Below are 24,127 nucleotides of genomic sequence, written 5' to 3'. Positions count from 1 at the left end.
ATAAATATTCTCTGATAGAAAGAAAGCAGATGAAAAATGACTTCACATAAAATAAACAGAAAAATAAAGCAGATATTCCTATCTAAGATTTATGGAGAGAGTTCAAAGATAAGACAAATCCTTGGAATCAGCAGTGTCTGCTTTCCAACATATTTCTGTCTCACAGTTTGTTGACTTTGTCACCTGAGTGCGCAGCCTGAAGTTGAAGTCCTATGGCTGGTCATTTTCAAGAGCACTCTTCAATGCAAATTCTCTCTTGTTTGAAGATGTGAGCTCCAATTCAACTCTTCGCAGATTCAGAACACACAAAGAGTTCACTTAAACTTACAATAGAATAATTATCTTTTAACTTCTTACTATCTATAGAAGCTGAAATGTACCAAATATAAAATGGATGACAGGAAGAGGACATGAACACCCATATATATAGCATGATGATAAAACATTTTTTCATATTATATTAAAAACAAGCAAAGAAACAAAAAAACACACAGGACGAAGGAAGAAATTGTTCTTAGCTACGCATTATGTGGTTAAAGAAAAGATAGACATTTTCCTTCTGTCCATAGACATCTTTCCCTCCTAGTAAATTTTCCCTCTTCCTCCACTAGCTTTTCCCTCCATGACTGCTATTGGGCACAGTTGAAAGTACAAGATATTTCAAGGTTTGTTTTCATGTACCAGAGCATTTGAAGTGAGACAATTACATATATGGCAGCACAGATACACTTCAGTTTAAAAGGGTAAAGATGGAATTCCAAAGGATACAATCATATGACACATTACACTCCGGATGTTATTAACACATAACTGGTTTCAAAGAAAAGTTTGTGTTCATGATGTTTATCTTTGTGTGGTATTATTATTCCATGTGATTAACTGTACCAAAAAATCTCCTCATTATTTTACATGCAGCAGACAGTTGACTGTTAAAAGATTGAAAAAAAATTAAAAAAAAGTGAAGGAAAGTGAAGGAAATATCTGAAAAACCCCTTTCATTTCACATCATTTGGTAAGAAAGAAGTGACAGTTTGAACCCACTAACAGAACTCCAGACCAAAACTCTCTCTCTGGGGTTCAACAATCAAGGAAAGTTTAACATTGGCTTGAGGCTGCCAGTGTTGCACCCGGAGAGCTTAGCTTGGAAAAAAAAAAGGCATCCAGGCTTTAGTACTTTCCTCCTGACATTTTCCTGTGTTGTTTCTGGCTAAGGACAATGTTCATGCCATACTTAGTTCTTAAATTTAAGTTCTTAATTCCAGACATAGCCAAAATGATTTGGACCACTCAGCAGGCAGAATCAAATATCGAACTGCATATAAATGCAGTCCTCACACGACCAAGATGTAAGCCTACCATCACCATTATGCCACGTCATGTGACAAATTCCTTTCACAGGAAACCTTCTGACCATTAGAATACACAATTCTGGAGAACCTACATGTATCCACCTAGACAATGGCCATCATAATTTAATTAAAAATGTTGTGTTTTCACATTTTTCAATTAAGAAACCAATAAAAACAAAACTGAAGATGATATTTCAGATGCTGTGGTTGTAATGATGACCACTGGTGGCACAGAAGTTACATGTGGAGATTATACTGATGGCAGTATATTCCCTCTATGGATCCACAGTGTGATTTAACAACTGGATTATTTCAAATGCTCACTTCAAGTACAGACCGCCCACCTATCACTTGCTGTCCCAAGATTAGTCTACTGCAGTCTAGTCTATACAAAAACCCCTTAAAGGACAAAGTTGATGAAGAAATGCAGCAATGAGCTGTCAAGAGTCATACTAGAAAAAAAGAAAATTAAAGAGCTATGTTCTGGGATTTGCTTTTGTGGTCTGTTCTTCTCTAGATAGAAATCACATTATATGTATGAAAGCAAGGGGACAGGGAGCAAGTTATTCTTTTAGAGGATTCAGGGAGCAACCCATCCTTTTTAAAGCAGCCCACATGTTATAATCTCCTATGAATGCTGCAGGAGATATGTTTTGCAGGATTTTAAAAGAAGGCCTGAGGGCACCCTTCCCAGTATGATGAAGGGGTGGAAAGGAGTTTCTCTGAAGGCAGAAGGCTGGCAGCACGCTGGCTTAAGTGATTATTTTAATGTTGCTGGGATTTTGTTGTACCACTAATTATGCTCTATTGAGCCTACAACTTTGTGTACACATCTTTTCACTATTTAAATTGAAATACATTAAAATATAATAAGTAGTGATTATATTCCTTCAGCACTGTTACAATTCTTACTAAAGTAATTATTTAAAAAATCTGAATGAATTTCCCTTTCCAAATTCTTCCCGTTGTTTTAGGATCTGCCAGAAAAACAGCCACCTCCCATGTATTTTAAGTGTGAAATTCTTAAAATACTATCAAGACTCTTCCCTCTTCTTATATTTTCTTTATGACAAACAAACTGACCTGTGATACTTGATCTCATTGCTGCAATAGAGTTCTTGCATGTTGCAGCCACAAACTTTGGAAACCTATTGCCATCTTCATAAACACAATGACTGAATGTCGTGCTCCAGGAATAAAAGGGCAAAGTTGTAAAGGTTTTATTTTGGGGGAAAAAAAAAATATATATATATATATATATATATATATATATATATATATATATTAAACGGAAAGAAGAAACCACAACATCACAGGCTAAATCAGGTTGGAAGGAATCACGGTGTCTCTAGACTAATCTTCTGCTCAAGTGTGGTCAAATGTGATGTCAGCCCATATTTGTACAGTCCTGAAAACCTCCAAGGATGGAGACTGCTCAGTTTCTTTGGGCATCTTTTTCAACTGCTTCAGGATCCTCACAGAGGGGAAAAAGGGATGCAAGATGAGTATATCACAGATAGATCCGAGAAAATAAAGGAAGGGAAAATAGATAAATCAGTAGAAACAAAACAGTTTGAAACCATAGCCCTTCAACCCATAATGTTCATATTAGTCTGATTTTTTTGCTCTTTACTTCCAAAAAGATTTCAAGCTCAATACCTATGGGAAAACCATGTCATTCTCAAACCGTGGAAATACTGCATTGGTAAAACAGCAAAAATAGGTTGATTTCATGAATACATTGACTCTGTTTAACTCATAAACACATAAAAAAATCTTGTTTTCAACTGCCTGAATTCCTCAATAACATTGAGGGGAACCCCAAATTCCAGAAGCCACTAACAGTTCTAACTCATCATGATAAATATCCAAGAAGGCATTCTCATCCTGAAAATTCATTGACTTCCCACTTCTTCCTGAGTTTGGTCCTATAGCCCAACACCTATATCAAAGCTTAGCATTTCTTTCTTTGGAAGAAGGATTTAAGGCCTGAAAACCTACACGGTTCAAGACATGGGTTGGAATGAATACCACACAGCTCCACATGGTGCTTATGGTGACGTCAGTGTCCAAAAGGAAGGAAGTCAAAACAGTTTGGATGTTAGAAACTGGTATTCTCAGGTGTATCTCAAATGTGAATGAGCTTTGGTAGACCAAGCTTCAGAATGAAATAAAATATATGACAAACAATATGACCATGAGTCTATACTTCAATGCTGTTGATTGCCATGGCTTTAAAATTTCATTTTAAAAATAATGCACCTAGTTGAAGCAATTAAAGTATTCCCTCAGCTGTTCCTAAATGCTCCTAGGGCTACCCTTATGGACTTGCAGCAGCCTTCAAGAAGCCCAGTAGACCAGCTCGAAGATGTTTTTTTAATCCATCCACAGATGTTTTATAATTTTGTGATTTACACAGAAAGAAAAAAAATAGTTCATAGTTAATATGTATTACTTCCTTTTTTGGTTGCTTAGGGGGTTGGAGGGACATGGTGGCTGTAGAAGGAAATAAATAGAGGGAAAATGAAATGGGAAGTTGAGATGTCACATCAAAAAACAAAGACCTAAAGAGCATTTAGTTAGCATTATGTCACTGTGAATATTTTCTTGTTGAGAGACTCAGAATGTAACACTACAACTGAAGAAAGCACAGCTAACTTAAAGGCTGATGAGAAACTAAAGACCATCGGAAATCCCAGCTCTTCCTAGAATGGTGCTTTTGACATCAGGAGTGCTAAAACATAAAGATGCGAACACCAAACCCCAAAGATGCCTTTCTCCACTGGACCAACCCCAAACACCGACCACTGACTGCAGGAAGGAGCACTTCAGCTCAGCCTCTCTCCATCCACCCCGCACCCGGCGGCTGACGAAGCCCAGCAGAGCGGGCCCCATGCCGGGCTCAACGCGAACCACGCACCCGGCCTGCACAGTGCCGGCACCCAGGCCCCGGATACATTCGTTGCCCCGCAGGCCGACAGCGAGCAGCCGCCCTCCCACTCCTCCCTGGCGCTGGCCCCCTCCCACCGCGGGGCTCGGCAGGACGCGGCCCCAGCGATACCCGGAGCCTCTGCCGGGCCTCTCATCGCTCGTTCCGCCGGCGGCCTGGGAAGCGCGGCGGATGGCAGCGGCGCTGGTTGCGCGGGGGACCGGGGATGGAGCGGGGAGGAGCCGGGGGACACCGTACCGAGCCAGCACCGCGCTGAGAGCCGCGCCCGATGCCTCCAACCTACCGCCAGCATCCGCCTTCATGGCGCGCTCGGGAGGGGCCGGCCCCGACCCCCGCGGGTGTGTGAGATGCTTAGCGGTGTTTCGGCGGCGGAGAGGGGGGGAGCGGAGCGGAGCGGAGCCGGGCGGCCGCCCTCGGTCTCTCGGCAACGGCGGCGGGTGGGGCGGCCTGCGGGCCCCGAGGAGCGGCCGAGGAGGTGACCAAACCAACCCAGCGCAACATACGCACAGCCAGGCCAAATAAATAAATAAAATCCACCCCAGGTTCTGTATCCTCCGGGTTTATGAGGCTCGGAGTAAAGTGGTTTGGGAGCCGCAGGGTGAGCTGAGGCCGCCGATGACTTCAAACAGAGCCATCACGCAGCGAGAAAACAGAACGCAGCCCTGGGAGCGCATCCTGGGGTTGGCACATCTGTCACTGCCAGCGCCTCTCCTCGGCCCCCAGCATCAGACTGAGCATGTAGGGTGCTCTTGGGAGTGAATGTGTCGGTTCACTGAGGCCTAAAACAGCTACGAGTGAATGAATGGAGAGCCTGATATCACCTGTTGTAAAGGAATACCTTAAAGAAATACTTGGAAAACCCTGTCACTGAAGTCACCACGTTCCGGCCTGTATTTTTATCTTCTTGTGAGAAAAACAATAATAATAATAGTAAAAGTGAATTTCAATGAATCACGCTTTAAATGATTCCAGTTGGTAGCCTTCTGAGCCTGTAAAATTAGCAAAATCAAAGAGATAATCCTGCAAATGCAGTTGCTGTGATAGACTTAAAGACGTGGAATAGGATTTGAAAAACGAAACCCTTAGCAAAATACTGCAGAAAACAGAAGGGAAACATAGGGCATAAATTGCATTAAGTTCTGTTAGATTGTATCTATGTGACTGTTACAACAAAAAGCTAATAAGACTGTCAGGGAACTGGCCTGAGGTTTGTGGATGCAGTTCTGTCAGCGCTTGTGTTCTGTGTTAACAGCATTAGCAATTCCAGTGAATCTGAGTACCTAATTACAGTGTTTGCAGAACTAGTGCCTCTAATAGTAAATGACCAGCTCATACAGAAAAAAAAGATAAAATGAAGAGGAAAAAAGTAAGCAAATCAGTTTAGAAATAAATGTGTTTACAAGTAGTACTCTTAATATTTTTAATCATTTTCCTCCTCAGTTATATTCTAGTAGTCGGACTAAGTTTTTAGGCAGTGTTATGCTGTTGAGGATAGCATCTCTTGAATGAGAATTGACAGTTGCAGAGCAAAACTTTAAAGTTACATCTAAGCAAAAGAAACCAGCATATGCAAAGCCGGTGTGATTTTGTACAACTGCTTTTCAGTGGATATAGTAGCTAGTGAAAACTGATATGTGATAGAACAATTTGGTTTAGTTGGGATCTCAGGAGGCCATCTGGTCTGGCCAATCTGCTGAACCATCTTGGTTGTCCTGCAAATGAACCTGAGCTCTAGTGTATTCACATTTTCCTTAACTTATTTCACACTTCTGCTCTTACCTCCTATGATATTGGTAATGGTTAGATTTTGCCCTCCCTACCCCTGTGCAGCTTCTGTGAACTGCAGGCTACTAACAGAGTCAGACCAGTACTTCAGTACAGGGCTGGATTCTGTTCCACTGTCTGTCCATGAACATGACCTGCACCAGGTGGTAATACTGCTGGCAAAATGATTTAACCCTTGATGCATTGGTGTGCTTCCTGTGAGCAAGGGTAGTGTCTTTCATTTATAGAATCGTAGAATTGTTTGAGTTGGAAGGGATCCTTAAAGGTCAATTAATCCAACCCCTTCAGCAATGAACAGGGACATGTAGTGGTAGAAAAGGCTGCTCAGAAGCCCCTCCAGCCTGACCTTAAATGTGTCCATGAGTCAAGCATCCATCACAACTCTTAGCAACCTGTTCCAATTTTCAATTCCCCTACTGTAAAAAAACTTTTTCCTTATATCCAGTCTAAATCTCCCTTCATTTACTTTGGAACCATTTCTCCTAGTCCTATCATTAGAGTTGTGAAGAGCTGTGGAGGTAACTGAGATCTATTATTTGCCAGGAAAAGCTATTTCATGATTTGGAATTTCATCACAAATTTACTTTTATAATTGCCACAGGCAAAGCAATCATGAATACTTTAGAACTGAAGTTGTACATACCATGTATATGCATATAAAGTGGAAAACATATATTTATACAATGGCTGATATAATTTTTCAACAAGTATCAGTTGTTTTACGTTTAACGTTATAGTTTGGTTTTATTCTGTACTAGAAAAATCCCATTGAGCAAGCCAAAAACAGACAGACAAGGACTGAATTTGGGTGGTAAGTGGAACTTTATAATGTAAAATAAGACAAAAGGAAAGATGTATTTCCATAACAATTTACATTTCCTATCTCTAAACCTAGAATAGAAAAACAAATTTTAATAACTCCCCAAGCTTCATCGTGTGATTGAAACTGGCCATGAGGAAACTTTCAAATAAAAACAAACTATAAATGATTCCTGATAGTAAGAATTCAAGAGCAGAATTCTCACCCTTTTCTATTACTTTACTTTCTGTAACATGATCTTTGAACGCAGTAAGAACTTCCATCAAAAAAGGTGATTACAAATCATGCTTTTAGTCCTGCTCACTCAGTAGGTCCTGAAGAAAATGGGTGAATGCAAAACTTGGTTGTGTGTGTTTTGCAGCAGAAATTGGATAGATCTCAAGGCTTGTGTTTTTGTTTGTTAGGCTGATTTTATTTTATTTATTTATTTATTTATTTTGGAATGAAATTAACTCAAGCAACTATATAGATAAAAATTAGTTGTGGATTTCTAGACTGTACCAAAGCAGACAAATAATGAACCTCTCATCTTTCCCATTTTCAGTGCGAAAGGTCAACAGTTAAGAAGGGAAAGCGCTTATTCTAGGCACCAAATCTTCTGTATTACAGAACTCAATTGCTACTATCTTCTTTGTTAATGTACATATAAATACATGTTTCCATAGCATTATATGCATTTTGTGTAGCTGAGAATAGAAAGATGCACATTATTAATAATGAAATTATGGACTTATATTCTGAATGTTTTTGAGCTTTATTTATACCTCTCTTGTTCTCACCATCCATATATGTCTATTAAGGAGTTGAAGAAAATGGAAAAAAAAAATTGTAAAACATCCCATAGAGCTGAGCTTAATGGAAATGCTATTGTTGGAATTTGATTAACCACTTAGAAAAGAACTCACTGCTTGATCTGATTTTAGTTATTCTGTAATGGGTAAAAGAATTCATGAAATATTCATTTTGGAATGATGGTTGAGCCTTTAAAAAAAGGTCATAAAATATCATTTAGAAAATCGCAATTAAACTTCAAACCCAAAAGAAGATTTAATCATTTCGGCACGGGAAAGGAGTCAAAAAGTTGCTGACTGGCCCTGAGGCATCCAAAGCCCTTAGTCATCTTAATGGCTGTGAGCACAAAACTCTTCAGGAATCTGAAGTTCTGCTCAGCACATGCAGAGCAGCATCACAGTGACAGGACTCTGACTGATTGAAACTGGTCCAACCGCCCAGCGTTCTTCCAGCTGCCAGCTTGGTACGGCTCAGGATGAGAAGTGCCTTCACTTGGAAGCATATGACCACAACAAAAATCATCACCGAGCAACTTCAGGCTGATGAGTGCAAGAGAAGGTGGGTTAGTATTCATGAGATTTTGATGGGGATGGATTGCAAAACTGCTGTTCTGTGAGTAGTGTCAGCACTGAAGAACTGGAATAAAGGACATGGAGTAAGCTTTTTAAATTTCCAGACATTAACCAGGGTCCAAAATCTAAAACTAAATGTGTTTGTATGTGTGTTATCTTTAAAAAATGGTATAGGGGGCATTAAAATTAAAAAATGGTAATAGGAGCAATAACAGTCACCCCCCTCTATTTCTGTCTTCATTTCTGATTCAACAACAAGCAGCAGGACCGATGAAAGACAGAGTACTAAAATTGTATGAGAGGGGTTGCTGTGACCTGGAAAATCTGGTGTACGTATGTTCAACTTGGACATTAAACCATATTATGTTGAAAAATGTCATGCCCATTTACGTTCCTTCTTGGCCTCTTCAACAATACTGTTAGCATGGACTAACACTTGACTCCCTTTCCGAACCTGACTCTCTTTCTGAACTAAGTGCTAAATGGTTAAGAACATGATAGTATGTTTTTAAAAACATACTGTTATTTCTGGCATTTTGAGCCACCTTGGAAGCTCATGTCTAAAAATCTCATGCTGCCTTAAGGCCTTTGTAAAGGAAGGGTAGTATTGCTGTTTGGGGGAATTGACTAGTAAATACTAAACAAACAGAAAATGTACCTACTATGTAAAGTTTTGACTGAGACCTGAAAGTGTAAGCTAAGGCTTTACACTAGGGTATAAAACAATAACCTCTTGATTAATGTTGGCCTGTGAACTGTTTGGATAGCTTATATCCACTACTATCCAGGCCAGCTACATTCAGGCCAGCTCAGCTTTAATCTTGTTCTAACCTTGATCCTGTAACTCCAAAAGCTATTTCTATTCCCTGTGTGATACATCAGCTGTCCCAGATTCCATGTCATGTCAGCAAAAAGAATACAAGGTTTTCTGCTCTGTACAGCTCTGCTGCCAATGGTTAGCACAGTGATGAATCTCAACAGTTGTGTGCATTTCCAAACTGTTTAGTTTAGATAGATTTGACTTACCTCTGTCAAATGTTTTGGTCTGCAGGTGTTGAAACAGCTTGTCACAAGTTAGATCTTTAAAGACAGCTAGTTAGGTGATTGTGTGTCTTTGACAGAAGTGATGCAGAATCGCTGGGAGCTTCCAAGTCTTTTCATTCCAAGTTTTAGAGAAAAATAATAAGTTCTGTTGTTTTCAACTTCTGTTTAATTTCAGAAAATTGCTATGTAAGTGAATGCCTCTGCAATGTCTCTTCATACGAAAACTGGTGGTGTTATTATATTGGGCTCCATGGAAATCTAGAAAATTATTTGACAAGTTTTGGTGGTCTTCAGTTGCATTTTTAAGCTTAGGCTCTTCAGTAGATTTTCTGTGTCTTGCTTTATATAAAAAAAGTCCTTAAAAATAGCATGGAATACTGGTTTGCAAACCTAATGCCCTAAATAAAGAAATGGGAAAATTAAGCTGGCCACAGTGAGGCCATAATAAAAGAGTAAGAAGAGTCCATTGGCTTCCCTGCACCAAATAAAATCTGGTTTAGCAGCACGGTATGTAATCAGAGTAACAGAATCACAGAATGGTTGAGGTTGGAAGGGACTTTTGAAGGTCATTTGGTCCAAATTCCTGCTCAAAGCAGAGCTGCCTAAAGCTAGCTGCCCAGGGCAGTTCAGAAGGCTATGGAACCACAAAATAGCCATCACTTGTCTGGACTGGAAATTACACTACTTGTTCTTCTCCTGGAAAATAAAACTGCAGGAGAAAGACTTATCCGAGTCTTTCACCATACCAAATCCTGCAAACCTGTAATGAGAACATTATTAGGGATGTACTTAAACTGAGGTTCAGGATGTAGGGTGTTTAGCAGCATCAGTTTTCTTGATTCCACATTTTATGTGAAGACATTTCTTGTCTGACAAGTGTTACTTAAATTTATTGCCAACTTTTCAGAAGGTGTTCAATATTGGTAATGTGCTCCATTTCCTCCTCCTTCTCGGCATTGTGTTGAATTTCTCTTCTCTGCTTCTCTACCACCTTTGCAGGTGATGACATAACCTGTCATATGTTATGTGTGCCCCGGTTGTGCAAGTGGTAGGAATGCCGCGTTGCAACACCGGAGGCCCTGGGTTCGAATCCCCCTGTGGCGCAAGTGGTAGAAGTGCCGCTCTGCTACACAGAGGCTCGAATCCCGGGGGGTCGGACTCGATGATCTCTAAGGTCCCTTCCAACCCTCACGAGACTATGATACTATGATGATGATGATGATAACAACACATTAAGTGTACATCTACCACACTCCTACAGGTCTGAAGTCTCAGTCTGAAACCCCAATATGAAGAAAAAGTAACATTTTATGAGCACTACGTTGTGTTGGTGTATGTTATCTAGCGGAGAACAAAGTTTTTATGATTATATCCAGGAGTGGCTGAAAAGTAGTGAACAGTCCTCAAGTATGCACGTCAGGTTCTCATTTAGAAAAAGACCATCTCCTTTTAAATTGATAATAAACCTTTTAGTATGTATGCATAAGTATGTGTGCACGCATACAAACATTCTCAGCTTTGGAGCACAGGCCTTATGAGGAGTGGTTGAAGGAGCTGGGATTGTTCATTCTGGAGAAGAGGTGGCTCAGGGGAGACCTAAGTGCTCTCTACAACTACCTGAAGGGGTTGTAGTGAGCTGGGGATCATCCTCTTTTCTTATGTAACTAGTGATAGGACTAGAGGGAATGGCTTCAATCTACATCAGGGGAGATTCAGGCTGGATGCTAGAAAATATTACTTTTCTGAAAGTGGTCAGACAGTGGAATGGGCTGCCCAAGGTGGTGGTGGAGTCACCAACCCTGGAGGTGTTCAAGGAATGTTTGGATGTTGTTTTGAGGGTCAGGGTTTAGTGAGGACTATTGGTGATGGGTGGATGGTGGACTGGGTGAGCCTGTGGGTCTTTTCCAGTCTTGGAGGTTCTATGATTCCATGATTTTATGGATAAACAAATAATACACCCAAGCAAAGGGTAAAATCCAGTAAAGAAGCATTGAGATATTGTATTAGAGGCCAGTACATATGGAAACAACTAACAAACTTAAGCTCTGGGTGCGCATTTGAAATAGTCCTTTTTTGAACCTTGTAACTATGCCTTCTCAAAATTCAGAAGGTACACAGTCAAAATGTATGTGTTACTTAGAACACCAACAAATGTACATATATAAAAGTAATGATGCAATAAGGTCAACATATCATGACAGATGTTTTCTCCTTGTACATGTGAAGTTGCAGTTTGCAGACTGCTCAAACGTTTTGCAGACACATATCACCACCAGTCTGCACAGGAAAAAAAGGAGAAGGATGAACAGATGGCAACATTTTAGTGTGTGGATTGAAGATAAATTTAGAGCCAAAAGGGAATTACTATTGTTTAAAATGCAGAGCTTTCTATTATTTGACTAAAACTCCAGATTTCTAGCAGTACAATTTCTGACAATTACATTGTTCTTAAAGCTGCTGCCTTTTTGAACTTTGTGGTCTTAGGATTTTTTGTTATCATTATTTACTGATAATAACACTTCAAATAAATTGGAAAAACAACTGTATAGAACACATTACTTTATTAAGTGTGGACTTCAGCATGCAAGAAATGTCAAAAGTAAAGGCCTGCAAATTTGCTTAGCTTTTCACTAGATCCATCAAAGTCAAATGCAAAAGCTTAGTGCACTGGTAAACATTTGGAAGAAACCTGTAAGTCAGTCTTTATATCAGATTTTTACCGGTTGTGTGAGAAAATTTTGCAATGGAAAGCAATAAAGGACAGAAAAACTGTTAGAAATTTAGTGTACAACATGCAGCAGCTAGATACAGGACTGTAGATTGTTTTTCCTTCTAAATATCCTTGCTACAGTACAAAATGATGTGCACTACATGTAGGTAGCAGAGTTGTAGACTCCACAACTTTAAGGTACCACGTTAAAAGAAAGGCAAAATTCTTATGTTTTAATAGCCCATTGGAATCTAGTTTAGTATCTTCAGGGAATGAGAATGTAAATGTGTTGTTTCAAAAAAAAAAAATAAATAAATGGAACTACATGATCGTTGAGGACCCTTCCAACCTGGGTCATTCTGTGATTCTGTGATTCTATGAAAAGTACTGCCTCCTATTTATTTCTGTAAGAACTGCAACAGATAAAAAGCATAGTAACACTGTCTGATAGAGCAAATTCTCACTAAAAAACATTGATAAACTGATTAAAATACTCTTCATCTCATGGTGTAACAGCTGTGCATTGCTCTCTGGAATGTGTCTTGTTCTTCACATTGCTGTCGTCACTGCTGAAATGCACTACCCACTTTCTCACTGTGCTGAAATCTATTGTTTGGTCTCCATATACGCTCACCAAATATCGATGAATTTCAAGAAGTAGGGTTTTTTTTGTTTTGTTTTGTTTTTTCTTTCTTCTTCTTCTTCTTTTTTTTTTTTTTTTTCTTCATGTAAGAATTTAGTTCTTTGCTTCATATGCACTTCCATGTCAGATGCTATACGGTCAGATTGCTCCTCTACTGCCATTTGTCACAGAGCAACAAAATGTAATGGAATATTGTTAGGACAGTTCAACCTCTACTGCCATGCCACCACCACCTTCCCCTGACGCTGTGGGCCAACAGAATAAAATAGGAGGCATTACTTTTGGAGCAGCCCTTGTATGTTATGACAGAACAGATTTTCTTCCTGTCTATTCTTTTGCGTTTCATTGAAAGTGCATATTTCAACTTGAAAGGGTACGATTCTGAACTGAACTTTATAGGGCCCAAACTGGACTTTACAATGTTCTTTGGCATCTGTAAGACCAATAGAGCCAAGTCAGTTGATTGACTTATTGTTCACAGAAAGATCTCTGGCAGAACTACTGATGTTAGCAAGAATCCTGGGAAGTGTGCACTTGAGTTCAATATGTTAAACCCAATTACACTTTTGGAAAAGGCAGTATCTGTAACATTTTTGAAGTTTTCTAAAACAGTATAATCCGTGCTATTCCAGATATGTAACATGAGAACAAAAGTTATTCGTTTTGTGAACGCTACTGAAGAATTTGGCCTACAAAACACTCCCTGGAACCAATTAAATCTTCTATGAACTATCTGCTTCAAAACTGCCCATGTGGATATCTAGGTAAGGACAACTATGCTGTACTGTCTTATGTCTTAGGTGGTGGAAGTTTGTTTTCTTTCTTAAGAGCATTCCATCACAGGTATGTATTAGACAGTCAGCAATTCCCCAGGACAACCCACAGGCTCACAGGGTGGCTGAGGCAGGCAGGGAGCTCTGGACCTACCTCCACCCAGAGCAGGGTGCCCAGGCCCATGGCCAGGCAGTCCTGGCTCTTTGCCTCTCCTCACGGGAGAGATGTTTTGAACCCTCTGTTTGCAACACTTCGACAGAAATGCACATGGTCATTCCTGCCAAATTTCACTCATTTGGTATGTATCTCCCTTTTTTTTGATTAGTTTTAAGCCGCTTCTAAACTCTTATGCTGGTGCACTGAAGCACTGTGCTATGTGTGTTAATGAGCTGCTGGGCATCAGCTCAATACTGATGTTTATACATTGGTGCTCACCCAGCCTGGTGCCAGCCCATGACCTGGATCTGCTGCACTGCTGCTCAACCTAGGGCTGCAGGGGTGCATCAGACCCAACTACTCTGCCATACAGCTTTTCCTGTTGCCTTCCAGGGCACATCCCAAACAACCATCCGTCAAAGGACGTGGGGATATGCATACCTCGAATATTTACGGTGCCTGCACTCTGAGACAGTTTGCTCACATCTGTGTGCGGGCCACTTTTAAAACATCAAAATAAACCATCTGGCTGCGCAACTGTTTCTAATTACTTCCCTGCCTAGACTGTAAACTTCAGGGTTTGGCACCGGCCTCCCTCCCAGAGTGCTGCCCAAATCCCGCTCCCAGGCAGCTAATCACCGCCACTGCAGTGCGGGGGGAGCAGCCCTGGAGCTGGGCTTGTCCAGCTCACAGCTCCACACACACCCAGCGGCTCTGTCTGTCCATCCGCTGTCTGTCCATCTAACCAAGGGAGGCAGCAGGAGCACGGCCGGCACGATGCACGCGTGGGGACTGCTGGGACTGATGCTGCTGACGGCGTCAGTGGGCTCCCTGCCCAGTCTGCGGCCCGCTGTCCCCTCATCCCTGCGGTAAGTGCACTTGGGGAAGTGATCCTGGGGGGTTATCACCCACCTTAGGGGATGCTTGATGGAGGTCTGAATGTGGAGAAAGCAGAGTGGTGTGCAGGTGTGGGGTATCTTGTGTCTGAGATGGAGAACTTTCATGCATTAAAGAGGGAAAAGTTGGACAGGAATGGCTGTTTATGCCCAAAACTTCAAATTTTGCTGCTGAGTAGAATGGGAGCATGACCACAAACTGTGTGTGCTCAGCTGCGTTGATGTGGCAGCACAACGAGCTTTATTTTCCTTTAGGTCTTTGCCTCCATCAGGGCCAGCACCTGCCTATGCTTATAGTCAGCAGCTCTTCTATCCTAAGCTTGTAACATCTAGTTTCTCAGGACTGTGGATACTACCAAACTCATACCTCAGAATTCCCTATCATGGTGAACACCCACTTTTGGCACTTGTCACTTGGCCTTGTTCTTTTTTTCTGTTTTCTGCAATCCTGATCCTGGTGAGTCAGCACCTGATTCTCCTTGTGTATATCCTGCAAGTCCTGATCTCCACTGTAGGACATTATTGCATGGCGGAACAGCAAATCTGTAGATCTTGCATGTGTTTTCTCCTGAATTTAAAAAATCACAGCCACTGAATTTGTACATGGAAATCAGTGATGACTGCTGTTTTCTGTTCTGATGAAAGCATAGATCTTCTATCTCTGACAACCAGGAGACTGCAAAATGATTACTTTCACAAATATATCTCTAGTAGAATCAACAATAAATTGCTTTTTGATATTCTGTTTTCTGGTTTTGCTGTTTAGAAGTTCTATCTTTTGTAAAGCTTTTGAAATAATCCAGACCAAAATGCTTCATAACAGATAATCAAATTATACATGTGTAGTACATATATGTGCAGATATTAATGCAGGTAGGTGTGAAAGAGATGATCCTAATGCATTTTAACATGTTAATTAATATACAATATAAGCATTCCTGTAGATAACAAGGATATTTCTGATAAAAGGGATTAAAATCAAGTCATTTCAGGAAAATGGTAATTTGAAACCATAAACAAATCTGTGGCATTAAAAAGGATGTTGTGGGGAATGGCTGAAACTGCGACAGCAGGGCGGTTTATTCAGTAGCACCTGGCTCTGACCACAGCTTCTTCCCTTGGCTGTCCTTCTCAGGAGCTCCTCGGGCAGTCCTGTTTTGTGCCTCCTGCCCCGTGCTGAGGCAGAGCTTCGGTGCCGTGTCCCAGGGGGCCCACTGTGCAGCGGTAGAGGCAGGTGTGACTGTGGGGTCTGCATCTGCCAAGTGACAGAGGCTGGCAAATACTATGGGCCCTTGTGCGAGTGCCAGGACTGGGTGTGCGAGATCTACGATGGGAAGGTCTGTGCAGGTAAGGAAGCTACTGTGGTGACTGGAGCTTTAGAAAATTAAGAATTTATGTGAAGTCCAGAAATATGCTGGAAACACAGCGTATAGATATAGCGGAGACACAGTCAGCTATGCATCTTACAGTACCATAAGATCATAGAATCATTTAGGTTGGAAAAGATCTTCGAGATTATCAAGTCCAACCATAATTTAGAATCTTTAATTTTTAACTATTAATTATATATATATATTTTTACTGAGCCTCGTAACACTGAGATGCGGGGTTTTGGCACATTGGAGGACATTAAATGTCACAAGTCAAAGGAAATGCCTCTGACATAAGATGGGACTTTGCCCACTTTTTAGCAGCATGTGTACAAGTAGGAGTCACGTTGGTGTGGAGACTCTATAAACTGTGTTTTGAATCTAACACAGAATGCAGGACTATGCTTTATTTCTGTAACACTGCTACATTTGAATTGCTCACCTACTAGTGGTGCTCAGTTTCTATCAAGGCTTTAAACTACTGCTAAACATTCAGTTGTGTCCTGTAATGTTTTTCTTCTACTATGAGGAAGAATATTTGCTGTAACATCTATCATGCTGAGGGGTACAAAGACCAAAAGAGTTTTACTCAATGTAGAGATGATGATGTCCAAACAGAGCATTAAAACAATGTAATTGTATTGCAGTTTCTGAGATTTCTCCACTAACACTGTATCCTTTAATGGCAGATTAAATGATACACATTTCTGAGACAGAATGTAGCCTCTGCCAATTGCTGGAGTGTATTGCTCGGTTTGCATCTAAACATTATCACTCTTTCATCTTTCCAGCAGTCTTTACTTAAGTTTTTGGGCTATTTCTGTCAGATTTTGGAGGGTTTTTTCTCTCTCTCTCTTTCTTTCTTTCTTTCTTTCTTGCTTGCTTGCTTGCTTTCTTGCTTTCTTGCTTTTTCTTGCTTTCTTACTTTTTCTTATTTTTTTCTTTCTTTAAAGCAGCTTAGAATAGGATTTTAGAGAAAAGCAAGAAATGCCATCACATTCCTAAGGGGATTCAGTCTGGATCTTGATAAAAGGGGCCACACGGGCACTTCATTTCTAGTGTCCCTGCTTAAACAGCTTTACCAGATTCACACAAACGTGTCATCTTTTCAGGCCAAAAACTGCAATTAGGTCAATGGGAATGTTACAGGAATTCTGCTAGTAAGAGGATAATACAGATGCATTCCAGCAGTGGGTTTGGCAAATTCTGTAGGAAAAAAAGAGCAACTTATTTTAGCAACAATGTAGCTAAGAAGTCCAATACTAATATGAGAAGATCAAGAATGGGTTTATAAGAAAAATATTTATCTTTGGCACCTATGACTTTATGGAGAAACTGATTTATAGACTCTCTAGTCAGCAATATAAATTCAGCTATGCCAGAAATATCTGAGGACTGCTGCTCATGTCAGTGTTTTGCTGCCCCAAAGGTGAATTTTCAGATCAGTGGTGTGATCTCAATGTGCTTGGTATTGTTTCTTGGGGCAATTACACAGTTAAACTGAAAGCTCCTCCAGTTTTAATAGTTTACTGCAAATTCAGTTGTTCTGTTCCTGTTAATGTCATGAATAGCAGCTGAACGTTTTGAGAGTGCTTTGATGGAAAGAGGTGCTGACAGGATAAACAAACCCAAGAGATTTCTAATGATATTTTGTATCAGTTTAAAAATGCAAATGTTAAGTGATAAATGTTTTTTTCCAAAAAGCAATTTTTGTAGTTGTTACTTCTTCTAGTTGGAGCACTGAAGCAGCATCACCACAGCATGTTAAATAACTAAAATCCTAACTAAACTAAAAAAAAACCCAAATAAGTACACATTTATGGGGAGGGAAATATCTGAGATTTTTTGATTGGCTTGTATTTCTTGTCAGTAGTAGAGCTAACTTTTTTGGAGATTGGAGTTGACCAGAACTTCAGGAGAGCAGATCCTAGGCAACTTTTTTTGGGGCTGAAATGCATAGTATGGATCTGGTCAGTGGAAACCATATTCCAGACTATCCATTCCTGGTCAGGTCTACCGTAACTGGCAAGAAGGTGATCCATGCAATATATGACTAACATCCCCTTTATTCCTTGCAAAAATACTCTGTTGGCAGATCTGAATGAATACTGCCTTTTTGTGCGGTGAGCATCAGTAGACATTGATCCTCAAAGACTAATGTGACTTCCTTTATTTGCCTTTCAATTCTGTGGTCTTGTTATTTAGCACAACAGAAAAATATGGCTGGTATTTTGGTTTTAATAAACCAGCTTCTATGTGTATGCCACATATGGAGAATTTCACAATCTTGTCTAAGTATTCTGACAACAAAATCTGCGCTGATACTGCTATTACAATAATTCATTACGTGAATCTACCATTTTTGCATCCAGTCAAGTCTTGTCTATTAGTCACCACTCTTCTTAGTCAAATTTAGAATATTCCATCAGAAATGAAAATTATATGTTGACTATGAAGGACCATTCATTGGACATTATCTTCCAACATTTCTTCATATTAAGCCACCAAGCTGATTTCCTATGTATGGAATGCCTTTCTTTCTTTGAATTTTAGAGCAAATTTTTATGACTCAGTGATGAAATTATATTCCTTCTAGGTGAATAACCAAGATGTCTTACTGCATTTCTGTTCTCCTTCCTTCCTTCCTTCCTTCCTTCCTTCCTTCCTTCCTTCCTTCCTTCCTTCCTTCCTTCCTTCCTTCCTTTCCTTCCTTCTTCTTCCTCTTCAAACTAATTTCGCCTTCCTTCCTTCCTTCACTTCCTTCCTTCCTTCCTTCCTTCCCTTCCTTCTTCCTTCCTTCCTTCTACCTTCCTTCACTCCTTCCTTCCTCTTCCTTCCTTCCTTCCTCCTTCCTTCCTTCCTTCCTTCTTACCTTCCTTCTCTTCCTTCCTTCCTTCCTTCTTACCTTCCTTCCTTCTTCCTTCCGTTCCTTCCTTCCTTTCTTCCTTCCCTCACTTCCTTCCTTCCTTCCTTCCTTCCTTCCTTCCTTCCTTCCTTCCTTCCTTCCTTCCATTCCCCCCTCCCCTCCCCCCTATTTTTAATGTTACATATACTGCACTATTTCATGCTAGTCTGTCCTGATAAGTATAATAACAATTGGAGCTGAGCGGGATCACATGCAGAACTTTGAGACACTAATTGAATATTCCTCTAGAGAGCCATGACATTTGAGTTGAATGTTATTTCAAGCGAGCTACTTTTCATCCTGCCAGAGTGATGGCTTTTTCAAGTGGCTGATGTGTAATCGCTAGTGGTGTTCATATTCAGAGTTGGACAGACAGAGTTGTCTGTCACTAACGCCAAAGATAGTTATCTTGGTGTTTCCCTACCCATCAGTTCAGACACTCTTTCATTTCCATCTCCTGTCCCAAGCTAAACTAAATGCTTAGTTGCTCTGTATGCATTTCATAAAAGATGCTTTCTGGGTAAGATCCACCTTCTGAACCAGATGTAGGAAACCCTTATTCTGAAGATGGAAGGCCTGAAAATAGACGTCCATCTCTGTATCAGTCATTTTTTTCTTATTGCATTATGTAAGCAATAGAAAATAAATTGTTCCATAAACAATAAAGAAAAGTACGTACAATGTCTCTCCCTGTTCTTTTACTCTCCCTTGCTTGAGACTTCTTTGCCCTGTTTCCCTTCCAAGAGGTTCCCAGATGCTTTGGGAAGAACTGTGATCAGTTTTTTCTCTTTTATCCTATTAAAATGGGTAATGTAATAGGCAATTTTTTTCAAGGACTTAGAAACAAAGAAGAGAGTTATTAATTGGATCCCCTCTCCTCCTTGGGGGCCTTTTTATCTGCCTGCTGTACCTTGAGAGTGCAAAGAAGAGTGAAATACCAGTACTGTAATTCTCTTTGCAATGCTGGTGGTATTTGTATTTTGCCATTTGTCGCTGGTTTTCAAAAGAGGAGATAGAAGTAAGAAGAATGCACACCACTAAAATAAAATCTCAAAACATTAATACATTATTCCGGGCAGGGAGTGTAATTGTTGCTGTTTATTTGAAAATAGTAGTTTTGACCTCAGTTTCATGTTGCCTAGGGCTTTCTTAGCGCAACTGGAGGCTGTGTTGTGTGCAAAGGAAAATAGAATGTGGCATGAATTCCTATTGCTTGACACCTGTTTGCCTTTGGTTTCCTGTTGCTTGACACCTGTTTGCCTTTGATTTGGAAGAATGGAGGAAATTCATTTTTAGTGGATTTTTACAAATGTTTTAGTTTTTGTTGCTGTTGTTTTAAATATGCCCGTGATTAACAAAGGTAGAGAAAGTAAACTATGCATAAACTTCCATGAATAACTTTAGTGGGAACACTCTAGGTGTTCTTAGAGAATGGATGTGGAACTTACCAGCTGGTGCACCAGAGATTTCACTGCTCATGTCTAATGAGATCAGGGGTCAGACATGACCCTGTGACAGCAGAAAACAGTCCAGCAAAAGGAAAGGAGTCCTCTATGCTCACAACTAATTGATTAATTGCTCAAAAACAAATTGATTTGTTTTTTCCATAGTTATTAAGTTTTGATAAACAATTTTTCCCCTTCCAGATAGAAACTGAGAATGGAATTCAAAGAACTTGCAAAGCCTTTATTGATCACAGCTTTATGTTGCTGATATTCAAGATAGGTAAATTCAAGCCGCCTTGGATTCACCTGCAACTTTTTTAGTTCCAACTGTGATATGTATTTTCATACCAGTGACAAATGAGGAATGTAGAGAAAGGTCAGATAGGCAGACAGATTTCAAAGCAGATTACTCTTGCAGCCCGGAAAGCCAGCAGTATCCTGGACTGCATCAGGCTTGAAGTGTGACGGAGATTATTGTTCCCATCTACTCTGTGTTTGTGAAGCTCCCTCTGGAGTGCTGTGTGCAAGCCTGGAAACCCCAGTACATAAAGGTGGAGTTGGAGCTGTTGGAGCAGGTCTATGGGAGGGCCATGAAGATGATCAAAGACATCAAGCATCTCTTCTGTGAGGAAAGGTTGAGGGAGTTGGGCCTGTTTAGTTTGGAGAAGACTCCAGGGAGATCTCATTGAAACATTCCACTACTCAGTGGGAGCTTACAAGAAAGAGGAACACCAACTTTTTATACCATCTGATAGTGATAGGACAAGGGGGAATGGCTTTAAACTAAAAGTGGAGAAATTTAGGTTGGATGTTTGGAAGAAATTTTTTTGCACAGAGGGTGGTGAGGCACCAGAACAGGCAGCCCGAGGAGGTTGTGGATGCCCTTTCTTTGGAAGTGTTCAGGGCCAGGTTGGATGGGATCCTGGGCAGCCTGATCTAGCATCTGGTGACCCTGCCTATAGCAAGGGGGCTTAAAGCTAGCTGATATTTAAGCCTACACACTTTCATGAACGTATGTGTTCCATTTCCATTAATATGAAGTAGATGGGTGATAGATAATAAATGGTGTACTTACTGTTACAGAAGATTATATTAACGATCTTAACCTGCTTTGGCAGTGGATTGTTTTAGTAAGTATGAGAGCATTTATAAAAGAATTGACTTGCTTGGTAACTCTTTCTGTGCTTACTTAAAATTCTGTTACTAGTAGGCAGTTTTGCAAACCATCCATTGCTTCTACTACTGGATTGTAGACCTTTTGTTTCTTTCAGCTTTTACTCACACTAGAAAGAGGGGATTTACTTCAACCCAAACAACTTGCAATTTCTGCCCATAGTAACAGTTCCACATCTGAAAACACATATCTATATCCAGAGGTATGTTTTTCTGCACTCCTCTGCTTTAAGTGTGAGTACAGAATGAAAACAATGTTCTTTAAACAATATTTTCAAAGGCTATTTCCAAACTTCCTTTCCTGTTAAGGGAGTAGGTTCTAATTAGCAGACAGAGATTTTGAAGGTGTTACATAGAGAGTGGGCTGAAACACCAACTCAGGCAGCCATATGATCGGATTTTCATATAAGAAATAATAAAGCTTCAAGAGTTTGCACCTGTCTCCTTCTTGAAAAGCAATTTCTAAAGCTACTCAGACACACTTAATCCTTTGATTTGTCCAACTGATAAGCACCACTGACAAAAGCCAAGGTATTTTCTCATCAATGACTTGAAAAGTGGCAGCCAGAGTCTTCAGAGGGATACCTGGGTCTCTTCATGGGGAAAGTGGTTGGGAATGCCAACTCTGACAGTTGTCTGGAAATTAGTGCACTGAGTAATAATTTTATGAGGTGGAAAATGATGCAGCCAACCTGCTATTGCCCTGGCAGCAACATGCAACAGCAGATGTTGTATCTGGAGTAACTGTCACAGCACTGTGTTCACGGGGGCAAAGTTATTCCATCAGCTTTTAAACTGGAAAGAACAGCAGCAATGAATAAGTTCTACAACTATGGTCTGATTTTCAGAGGCCTTCTGTTACAGAATCGTAGAAGTTAGTACTACAAATGTACTTGGCTTTTTGTCTGTTGTTTTTGTAGTCAGGTAAATTATGTGGAAAGTAGATAAACACTAATAATAAATATATTTAAAATCATAAGGTGGTGTTGAAGCACTTCGCTGGAATATTGTTGTAAGACTGGAACTTCCAGTGATCATCCTGCGAATGAATTATTTTTGTTCTCACTTCTGTTTCAAGCCACAGATGATCCTCATCATGAACACAGCCAGTGTAATGCAGCATAACTCCCAGTTTGAGCTTAGGAACAGATCCAAGTGACAGCTATTGCTGAAAGAAAATTGCCCATCATCTTCAAAAGGGCAGTTTCTCTAAATGGGAATGGAGAATATAGGAGCAAATGCAATTGAATACAGCTGCTCCCCATTTATGTGTGTTCACATGCAGTTTCATTTGTGAAAATCCTTTTTATTTAAAGCAGAATGCCCAAGATTAGTTTTTACAATGATCCTTTCTAAACAACAACAGCAACAGTAGCATACAATGTCAGCTGGCCCAGCCCTTATTTAACACCATAAGCCTGGCATGCTCTGGAGGACTCTTTAAGTTCTTTCCTTCCTGCTTCTGTAAGTGAAAATCTGCCTGAGAACTACCCTGAACAAATCACTCTGAGCAACCCGTTCCTTCATAAGCTCAAGATGCAGCGCACCTCTTTCATTAAATATACTTTCCACATTTCTTAGTCCACAATAGATAGAGAGCATTTCCCACTGCACCATTTTCCCCCAGGACTGCTTAATGAATTGAAACAGAGGAAAAATATGGGAGTGTATCATTGGCATTATTTATTTTTTTTAATCACTTTCCTTTGTATGTGTTCTCTGATAAACAGAGAGGCTTAACTGTGGCATAAATTTATGTGTCACATTAAAAAATACTTTTACACTCAAGATTTAAAGTATTCCTATGAGCCTTCTGTGTGATGCACAGACGCATAAGAAACGACTGAAGATGAAACTGGCAATCCTACCAAACCCAAGTTATAGACTTCATTAGATTTAGAATTGGATCCTGTCTCTCCTCTTTACTGCTGGGGATAAAAGATGTTTTAATAAAAGCTAATGGTATGGCTATTTTTTATATTTTTTATATTTTATATTTTTTATATTTTCCACTGACATAAGTATAATGAAATCAATACAGCTATGTAAACAAGAAAATTGGTTTCAATATTTCCTTCCTTCGTTTGACCAGAATCTCCAGTTAATAGCAGATAAATATCACAGCAGCATCATGCAGTCTGTGACATTTACTTGCAAAGAATAACGGTAAAATAGTAACAGTATAATTGAAATCTCAGAAGTTAAGAATGCTTTCAATCTCAGCAACATTTTAATCTGATTTTTGTGCTTTGTTTTTGTGTTCTTCTTTGGTGTATTTTAGTACTTGAAGGACTTTCATGTAACTCATCAGATTGACAGGAGATCTACCATATATATATATATGTGTGTGTGTGTGTGTGTGTATATTTCTCTAGACTGGCAGAATTAGACTTAAATGTGAGTTTTGTATGAGAACATTCTGATAAATGAAAACATAATTCTTTCAGAATTAGCCTTCACTGCATTAATTAAGAAATCATACTGTCAGAACCATCCCGAGTTTTATTAAACAGTCTACTGATTTGGAAAGTTACAATTAGAAGAACGTTTTTTAATTGGATGAGCAGGATAGTTGTCATCTGTCCCTTCACCATCTTCATGCTTTTGTGTGTGAGCTCTGTGGGATTCTGTTTTGTAAATAAGAAAATTCTAATTGCTTATAATTTGTATCTGCTACACTTACATGCAGGTTAGAAGAGATTCTATTTGCCCAGATTAGAGATCATTATTTCTCCATTGGTGG

The 24,127-nt window shown here is 39.9% G+C and overlaps 2 protein-coding genes across 7 annotated transcripts in view; one reads left to right on the top strand and one right to left on the bottom strand.

Moving 5' to 3' along the window:
- Positions 1–5,052, bottom strand: part of NALCN (sodium leak channel, non-selective) — a 192,773-nt gene extending 187,721 nt beyond the window's left edge. For 2 of the 3 annotated variants that reach the window (XM_015851496.2, XM_015851499.2), the window contains exon 1: positions 4,583–5,052. The gene's annotated coding sequence lies outside the window, so the exon portion shown is untranslated. Of the gene's footprint in view, positions 1–4,536; positions 4,556–4,582 lie in introns of those variants that run through there. The other variant, XM_015851497.1, reaches the window with a different exon arrangement.
- A 9,182-nt stretch (positions 5,053–14,234) lies between these two features.
- ITGBL1 (integrin subunit beta like 1) overlaps positions 14,235–24,127 on the top strand; it is a 122,940-nt gene continuing 113,047 nt past the window's right edge. For 2 of the 4 annotated variants that reach the window (XM_015851488.2, XM_015851485.2), the window contains exons 1-2: positions 14,235–14,464; positions 15,627–15,838. In XM_015851488.2, the coding sequence (XP_015706974.1) occupies positions 14,373–14,464; positions 15,627–15,838 (304 nt within the window). In that variant the 5' untranslated portion in view covers positions 14,235–14,372. The remainder of the gene's footprint in view (positions 14,465–15,626; positions 15,839–24,127) is intronic. The other 2 variants (XM_015851486.2, XM_015851487.2) reach the window with 2 other exon arrangements.

The sequence above is a fragment of the Coturnix japonica genome, chromosome 1, assembly GCF_001577835.2.
Source record: "Coturnix japonica isolate 7356 chromosome 1, Coturnix japonica 2.1, whole genome shotgun sequence".
Classification (NCBI taxonomy): domain Eukaryota; kingdom Metazoa; phylum Chordata; class Aves; order Galliformes; family Phasianidae; genus Coturnix; species Coturnix japonica.
The sequence above is the reverse complement of the archived record's forward strand: the minus strand, read 5'-3'. Positions and strand labels throughout refer to the sequence as shown.